We start from the raw sequence: 9,661 nt of genomic DNA on the forward strand, positions 1-9,661 counted from the left end.
TGTGCCAGGAGTTCGGTCCCGACGTTAAAATGTTGTGATTAATGTAGTATACGTCCATTATGCGTCAACCATTCATCGTTAATTTGTCAATCATATTGATTCCTTGCTGGTTTAGGATTTAATAAATACGATCCTTTTGTTAGCTTGTATGTTTTTGTGGTACCAAATCATTTCAACTTTATGCTGTTTGCTGTGTAGGTGAACTGATGTGTTCTTTAAGTTCAGCACTTATATCTCTGTAAAATCTTCGAATACTAAAGCGCTTTATTTCGTTATTGCCCAGGCTGTTTTTGAACATGTCGGTTGACGAGCAAGTGTCATTCGTATCCGTATCAGTTTACGCCTAATTGATTCCCGGTTCGAGTATAGACACTTAATCTACTTCATGTTTAATGATTGGCATCATCTCTGAACGTCTCATCCTTTCATCCCACCATGCTCCATATCCTGGGTCAGTATTCTTTTAGCAACTTTACGCGGCTAGTCACGCATTATGAATCGCATTCCTTGACTCTGAACCTTCTTATTCCATTCATCTTCACGGTCTGTATTCCCGAAACGGACCCGTTACTGTCCTTCTGAGCCCCCAACATCACCCGGCTCCTGGCTAAGTCCCAACCAAAAATATTTCCTGAGCTCGTTCATGGCGCGCAGTACTGTCTCTGCCGATTGCTGCGGTTGCTTGATTGACTGGCAGAACAATGTTATCTCGTCAGAACAGAAGCATATATTTCCGTCTACACTATTCACTCTGGTGCCAAAAATACTTATGCTGTTTTCTATATTGATCTCTAAAATTTATGTTGTCAAGTCGAACAACATTTCCCTCATATGAGATTCCTAGAACGTGCCGCGACCACACTAAAACCAGTTTGATGTAAACCAGCTGTGCACTACTGCCGAAAGTGCATTACTGCTGAGAACTTTATCCACGGCACTGAATTGTCCTCAAAATTGTACGCTCCAAAAGAACAGATATAACAATGGCATTCCGGTGAATCGAGCGAAGCCAGATATCGCAAGGCATCATCAATCCTCCAGTCTAATCGTTATCCCAATACTTAACGGCATGGGCCGTTAACCTTATGTTTTCACCTATAAATTAACATTCGCCAATCCAGTTTTATCTGGAGACACCCATTTATGGATGACAGCCAATGGGAGTAGCAATAACCTTTGCAACAATGAGAAAACTTAAATCTCGTAAACATCGAGACCCCTTGTTTTGTCATCCGGTCTGGTCTTCTTTCTTGGGAACCAAGGCTACGATGCTCCGACGCCGGGTTAAAGAAAACGTGAACAAAAACGTCGTTGATGTTCACGGCTACGATGCTTTTGAGATAATTCCAATAGTGAGCGATGATTCCGCTGTAAATCACGTGATGCCAGAGCGTTTACTTTGTTCTTTCTACTCAACGCTAAGTTGCATTCTTTGCCCCCAATCAGACCGTCACATTGCCCATGTTCCCGTGCGGTGAGCTTTGCAGCTTGATCACTCCCAAAAATATAACCATTATCCCTTCAGCTGGACCTTTTGACGTGAAAATCTCCCTGTAATATTTCGTGCAATATCTCTAGGCTAGCTTTATTTTCTCGTAGTACTTTACCACCATTATTTGTTTAGTATTCGTCTAAAATCGTATCGTATCGTAATCGTCTCGTCGAATCGCATCGGAAAATCGTAATCGTAATGTTGTAGTAATTTAGGAATCGACTGTACGTCAAGGCTACAGCAAAGTGTCTCGCTAACAAATACATGACCTGTACGCGTTTGCTGTGGTTGGCCTGATCGCCGCCACGTTTATTCCTATTTAGAGGGGTTTAACTGCCTCCATATATCTTCAAGACAAAACTCGCTGATGATGCCAGAGAGGCATTTGCTTGCGCTCCAAACATAAGTCCCTACTGTCTCCGTAGCGTTCGGCCTCAAGCGAATATGGCAGTTCCCGCACAGAATTGTGTTAACTAACCACAGAGCACAATAGCATCCTGCATCCTATACAAGAGTACAGTTATTTACGGTTGAATATCAACCACTGATGCATGCACACCTAACACAGCAAAATCATCTCAATCAATATTAAGTCGGTCACCAGCCAGTCGCCCCTCTCCGTTGCCAGCCTGACCCCTGAACCGACCCATCGAATCGGCTAGGAAACACACGCCCACCTGATGCGCTGTTCCATAGTTGAATGTACCCGGCCGCGCCCCATTCATTTCCCCACGTGATTTCTGTTTCCAACGGGGAGTGTGTTTTCCTTCCAAGATAATTATATGAGATGAATATGTGGCGCGTAAATAACAAACAATTGTGCGTCTCCATACCTAGTCTCGCATGCCACGCGCACTCCAGCTGAACACCGTAATAAGTCTCATGACTTAATGCTGACATGAATTAATTCCGCGCCATCATTCAACGGCATGCTTCACCTTGGTGGGCGTACGTTCCAGCAAGTCAAAATCAAGATTTCTCACTCTAAGAACATTAATGGACAGGGAGCGAATGGGATGATCATGTCAATATGATGTTTCTGTCATTGCCATGTCACCAAAACACGCAATTTGCTGTCGGTATTCCAAACAACATCACGGAAACCGCGAGCGACGGAAGAATGCCGCCACACACGGCCGGGCATAGCGTTAACCCCGCGCCCGGTGTCGGTTATAGCGGACAGGGCAGCGCGAATGTGGGTCACCCGCACGGCCAAGGCCAAAACGACATAACAGCCCCGAGCGGCGATCTCTTCATCGTAATACCAACGGGAAAATCTTACTACAATATATGAGCTCGCCAAACACCACACAAAACTGTGGCAAACCTAACGCACAATAATCAATCACGAGTTTAACAGACCCGGCACACACACACACACACACACACACACACACACACACACCACACACACACACACACACACACACACACACACACACACACACACACACACACACACACACACACACACACACACACACACACACACGCACACACACAACACAATCATTTACGCGGTCAATAGACAAGATACTGATAGGAGAAGCGTTTGCGGTAAGATGCTACAAACAATGGCTGACACGTCGCTAATCGGACATGTCGCATCGGACACCTACCATTCGTACTACGCATTTGCGGCTGCAAGCTGTTCACATTACACTATGTCACTGTTCTTGATACATGAGTGAAAAATGTCAGTGTCTTTTACGTGTACTCAACATGTTTGAATCGTCAAGCACACAAAGAGAGTTTTTTCACAATCAATGTTTTATCAAGCTGACCTATTCAAGTGTTTCGCATTTCCCTACAGGCACCCACTGATCCCAATTTATTGGCACAGAATCACGGTCAGTAATCTAATGATTACTGCGGCTGTGTTCGTTCTTACCTCTCGCCGCAAAGATTGGGTCGTTGAGGGCTCGCCCGCTGCACCGAAGCCCGTCCGAGTTAAATGTGGCTGTATCTACTCGTATACTCACGGACGACTGGGTGCAACGCCCATCTAAGATTATCATGAGCACTGGACATGAATGATCAGGAGGTTACGGTCTTTCGTAGTCAAATCAAATAATAGGGTATGTGAAAGTGTGATCTCACCTTCAATACCGTTCACAGGAAGCTAGCCACCGCACATGCTTCACTTCCAGCACTGACCTATGTTCACTCATGGAGCCGCGCCCAGCCTTCCAGTCAAGGTCAAGACCGAAAGCATGTATGCGGTAGACTGTTCGCAGTTTACAGCACCGGTTGACAAGACCAACACTGCGAACATGACGGAAAGCACCAGCACTCTCGTCCAATGCTGCATGCATGCTGTTAATGATGCATGTGTGCTGACATCAACTAGACAAAAAAATATCCTTGGCGTTCAATGATACAACTGCAAAACTCACAAACGACGTGGGGTCGAATATGTGGAATTATGCGGAAAACACAATATCGAATTATATCTTAAGCTCCGAGGCGTGGTCTTCCATACATTCTCCATTCGAGTTCTTCGCCTAATTATCATAGTTTCTTTTCATTGCGCACTCGCTGGAACCACTTGTTAAAAAGAGCAAAACTGTACGTCATTATTTTCCCGACCTCCCGGGAAAAAAGCTCTATCATAAAATGACCCTCTATTTCCCCCGGTCTCGCTTACGCGGAGCCGGCGTTGAATTATATGCGTACTGTCGGTAACCGAGGCGACTTTCCTTCCTCTCCCAATGTGGCATTGGAAAATATAGCAATGCAACTTTAGATCCACTTGATATAACGGCCATGGGTGTGCTGTGATGGTGGAAAAGCGCACGACATTGCCAACTGTGCAAGACTCGTGAAGGACGACAGACACGCATTCGCCATTCAGACATTGTTAGCATCCTTCGGAAGACTACCTAAATGATCTGATTTATGTCGAAACACATCCCTTCAAGATTACGGTCACATAACCCGACGGTGTGAGCCGACCACGCCCGGTGACCTGACGTGGCGCGCCGCTGTGCGTGATCTGCCAATGCTTGAACTGGATATGCAACCGATCAAGAAGAGATCGCTCACATGCTTTCTAAGCTGAACGGCAAAAATTGGTCTATAACTGCATAACTGTTCAAAGAATATAGATTGCACCATGTTTTTCAGACAATGAGATGAAATGCCAACCTCGGGCCCATGAGGTAAAGTAAGCACGAGTGCGCCTGGATGACTTAAAATAAATTGACCCATGTCTCAAAACAATACAATAATTTGGCTCTCCGATGCACGTCTCCCAAACCTTACGTTCCACAGAACTGCTTCCGCTAGAAGAAATAGAAGAATAGTTTCGCGATATCATTGCATATTTTCATCTAGTCCTAGTGTTTTATAGGTAAACTGCTCTGCTCTAAAACTTTTAAAATTGTGTTTTCGCAGTAGAGGTATCCTATACATGTGTTGTCGTCTAATTTGAAGGCTGTGCCGTGTTACGCTCCCACCGTTTTGTCGTGGTATGACCCTCCAAGAACAGGCACAGCCGCGCTGCAACGCTCGAGTGTCGCATATGTTCCAGCGCAACGCAAGTAACTACAACAGTAGTGAAACAACTTTAACGTTAACATCCTTTCCTGCCCAACTCAGACCGAATTCATGTCAATTCGCTACGTTAATATTCAACGCAAGGGGGAAGTAGCGAACATGCAATCCGCTGTCCTGGCACCGGTCCAAATTCAATTCACGGGGCCGCGCCCAGCCTCTTTGTCAAGGTCAAGACCGTGAGCGTGTATAAAACCAGGCCGTTCGCCGTTCACAGCACCAGTCGACAAGACCAACGCTATAAACATGAAGGCAAGTACCAGCACGCTCGTGCAAAGCTGCATGCTCCAACCCCAATGATCAGCTTTCTTTTGGTTAGTGGCACAATACCACTTCATATCTCAAAACCCACTAGAAGAGAACCACAGATGAAACAAGATGGACTTGTAGGAAATGAAAGCATTTTTACTTCCACAGGTGTTCATCGCTACCGCTCTGCTGGCTGTTGCCTCCGCCGCTCCTGCCAACAGCTACGCCCCGCAGCCGGCGTACTCCCATGGCCCGAGCTACCACCAGTCGTCCTACAAGGAGCCAGCCAACTACGACACACCCTACCAATTTGACTATGCCGTCAACGACCACTACTCCGGTGCCGTCTTCTCTCAGAACGAGAACAGTGACACCAAGAATGTGAACGGCTACTACTCGGTCAACCTGCCCGATGGCCGTACCCAGCACGTCAAGTACGTCGCTGACCAGCACGGTTACGGAGGCTACAACGCCGAGGTGACCTACACTGGAGAGCCCCGCTATGAGGAGCACAAGCCTAGCTACCACCCGGCCCCAGCCTACAAGCCTGCTCGCTCGTATGCCCCCGCCCCAGCGTACAAGCCTGCTCGCTCTTATGCCCCTGCCCCGGCGTACAAGCCTGCTCGCTCGTATGCCCCTACGCCGGCCTACAAGCCCAAGTACTGAATACCTAGTGCTCTGGTGTGAACAAATATTTATAATGTAAGTCTGTTCGTGTGAAATTTGACATTCATGTCGTGATGACCGCCAATAAATTATTGTACCATAAAGGGAGCGTAGTTTTGCTTCAAACACGAGAGGAAACGACGACATGTCTGCAGAAGACCTTTTCCTAGGCGTCCCCCATCTTTGGATTAGACCTGGCCATCTAAAAAGTATGCACGCGCGAAACTGCATTGGATGCGTAAGCTTGTGTCTAGTTCTGAAACGGGATCATTGCTAAAAGGTCGATGAAGCACTCAGCCAATCATTGAAAGCGGCGAAAACATGAGCCATTTTGCCGATCAAATGCATGACTTGTATTTTTTGCGCTTTGAATAATCAGAGATATCAAAGGTTTCGGAAGAAGAATAAGTTACCAAGGATGAGAAGAAACGACTGTGGTATTTAGGTTTTGTAAAGATAAGCTCGCTGCTTTCGCAAAACGGCCCAAACATCTCTTTTGAGCCTGTGATATCGCTGGTGACATTAGAGATCCGTCATTTGCAGCTGAAGCAAGAATAGTTTCCTTGAGGCTTTAAGAACGCTTAACACCACTACAACAGCGTTGTAAATCTAGGGAGCAATATTTCAACGCTGGACAATCACTGACTTTGTCATGGTAAGCAGCTAGTGGGTTACGTAAAAAAGAACGCCTTAAATGATGTTCACGAGTCATTGATGCCATTCCTTTGGTGCGTAAGTGATACCGTCGAGTCACTGATGTCATTCCTTTGGTGTGTAAGTGATGCTGCCGAGTCATTGATATCATTCCTTTGGTATGCTTCATCAGCTTCGGCGTATGACTAAACCGCAAGAAATCGGTTTGCGCTATGTGCAGCGTTTATTTCTGGTTCTAATTACAGCATCACCATGGATTTACACGTTCTTCAACACAAGATTAAATGCAGGACTTCCGGAACTGGTGACAGCCACCTCACAGCACGGAGACGAACGCAAGCCGGTGGGAGAAGGGGGTAGGGGGCGGGTGGTCACTGATCGGTTTCGGTCAAGGTTGCAGGTTATTTAATCCATCGTACAAGAGGAAAACTTGATTTTGTGTCCATGTACCGTGTATTATTTTGAAGAACACACTTGCCAATTTAACTCACGGCAAAGTGTTCTGTCTGCTTTTAAAATACACACCAAATCTTAAAGAATTCGTTCTATGATTACCTGGCAGCAAATTTAACTAGACTAATGAGTAACTACAGCAGTGTAGATCTTTGGGGTACCATTATGTACTTTGCGATCTACGGTTATAGAAATGTGCGAGATGTGATTTTTGTTCAGGTGAGGAGTGTGAGATAATAAAGACGTTTGTGGCTAGCGGAGCTGCTGAAGAACAACAAGATGCTCGTAAATACGATGCCGTGATGTTTCAGAAGTTTAGATCAGAGCAGTTTCGGCCGGTCATGACCATTTCAGGGCTATCGGATGCCGGAGAACAACGGTGCAGGTTGGATGGATGGAGAACGGTGCTGCTCGCTCGTATGCCTCTGCCCCGGCGTACAAGCCTGCTCGCTCTTATGCCCCTGCGCCGGCCTACAAGACCAAGTACTAAACACCTAGTGCTTTCTGGTGTGTGAGAGCCCATTTATAATATGAAGCGAAATTGCTCTTGTGGAGTCTTTTCTGAAGTGTTGCGATGATAAAAGCAATACGTTGGTGCACAAGAGAACGGACGTATTCGTGACTACAAAAGTAGAGGGATCGACCGAATCCCAACGGAAATGCAGATGATCATGAGACCCCGGCCCCTCCACCGCTGTAGAGACACCCTCATGTTAATACCGTCATTAGTGACTGAAACGTTTGAGGCTGTGGCACCCCTAGGTAATAAGTTTGTTGCTCCATACTGTGTTGATGTCGTGGTTGATATATGACACTTTTGCTCAAGGCCATCATTTCACATCAGGCATTCTGTGCTAACTATGTCTGCTTGACTGTATTTGCATTTGTTAACGGTAATCGTATTTCTGTTGGTTTGAGGTCCATGACTCACAATGTGATATGCCCATATGAGGTGTGCTTTGCCCCAATGACATAGCCATGTTTGATGCATGATTAGAGTAGCCATTGTGCTTATTTGTTTCTTTTCTTCATCACTGCCCTTTTGTGCCATTGCATTTCCACTATTATCCACACTGTCACTAGTGCGACCCTCAAGTCACTGACCACTAGCGGCCAGTTCCTGGATGCCGCTACGTGCCCGCTGCCAAATTTAGCCTGCTGCTTCCGGTGACTTTTTCGGACATTATTTAATCAACCTTTTCAGCTGGGACATTGGAGGTGGGCTGCTGAGCAGTTGCTGGTATTTTTCCTCTATCCCTTTCAACCCTCATGCCATGCCATTGTCCAATTCTCACCTACTCTTTTCCTTCACGCACCCATCTTACCTTCACTTGCTCAGCTCCTGCACACAAATGCTCAAAACTGTCATTTAAACTATATCCTAACATTGAAACGTGCTTAATAATCAGTGGGCTGGAAATCAACCCAGGACCACCAGCAACTAAGAATGTCACAATATCACATGTCAACATAAACAGCATCACATCTCCACGACGCCTGGACGAACTTGCTTTCTTTACCACACATAACAACATTGACATCCTGCTTCTGACTGAAACCAAACTTGACTCCAGGTCCATCCTAGCTTGAACAATTTACACGACAACCACAACCCAATGACAAAGCACAGGCCTCGACATGGAGGAGGAGTAGCAGCATACTTTACATCAACACTCCCAGCAAAGAGACTAAGGGTCAAGCTCGGATCCTGATAACTACAGACCAATCAGTGTACTTCCTTGTGTGTCAAACCTTCTTGAAAAAATCGTATTGCATAATATATATGAACGCTCAACTGAGAATGGGCTGCTCTCTGAAAAATAAAGTGGATACCGTCCAAAACATAGCACACAAATTCAGCTGCTATATTTAATGAATCATCTTGATGCAGCACTGGACCGAGGCAATCACAATACAGCCATTTACCTGGACATTAGTAAATATTTGACAAGATATCGCATGAGGGCCTGCTTCTCAAGTGCAAGAAATATTGTGGTTTATCATGAACTCTTCTAAATTGGCTGGAATCGTATCTCTCAGACCATAAGCAGATAGTTAAGGTAGACAACAGTTTCAGCACGCCTAGGACCATACATTCTGGGTGCCCGCAAGGGCATACTCTGGGACCTCTCCTTGCGCTTATATAGCTTAAAGACCTAGCCGACAAGACTGATAATGACATATTGTTCTTTGCCGAGTATACCAGCTATACACATCTCACTCACACGACCCAGTTACCATATGGAGAGCAAAAACACTTCGTACTGAACTGTCCTTGCTATCATGAAATTCGAATTGCAATGCTACGTAAAACAGATAGTATCATTCCAAACGTTTTTGAGCTCACTCATAACGAGCAACTAGGTATCGATCTCACAGGTAGCGGTTTACAGGATCGCAATCGGCAGCATACAGCACAATTTTTCCACACATTTCTTTTTCAGACCAAACCATTCGCCTAAAAACTTCCAGCGGGTGCGGGCAGCAGACGAGCCAATGGGTGGCGTTGTCGGGCCGGGCGCCCGCCGCTGGCCCGAGGCGGCTATATGAGTATGAGAGCTGGAGCGGCGGCAGGCGCCTGGCCTGTGTCGG

General features: G+C 46.1%; 1 protein-coding gene across 1 annotated transcript; it reads left to right on the plus strand.

Annotated features, from left to right (window-relative positions):
- The first annotated feature begins 5,440 nt into the window (after positions 1–5,440).
- On the plus strand, positions 5,441–6,016 carry LOC119097620 (cuticle protein 7-like). Its single transcript, XM_037220660.1, has one exon. It carries the CDS (start codon positions 5,441–5,443, stop codon positions 5,960–5,962), a length of 522 nt encoding a protein of 173 aa, XP_037076555.1. The 3' UTR covers positions 5,963–6,016.
- Positions 6,017–9,661: the final 3,645 nt, after the last annotated feature.

This window comes from Pollicipes pollicipes, unplaced genomic scaffold (genome assembly GCF_011947565.3).
Source record: "Pollicipes pollicipes isolate AB1234 unplaced genomic scaffold, Ppol_2.1 Scaffold_4295;HRSCAF=5057_pilon_pilon_pilon, whole genome shotgun sequence".
In the NCBI taxonomy this organism is placed as follows: domain Eukaryota; kingdom Metazoa; phylum Arthropoda; class Thecostraca; order Pollicipedomorpha; family Pollicipedidae; genus Pollicipes; species Pollicipes pollicipes.

Bases quoted from the DNA above. Each gene is read 5' to 3' on its own strand.
- LOC119097620 (XM_037220660.1), top strand. From the start codon at position 5,441: ATGAAAGCATTTTTACTTCCACAGGTGTTCATCGCTACCGCTCTGCTG.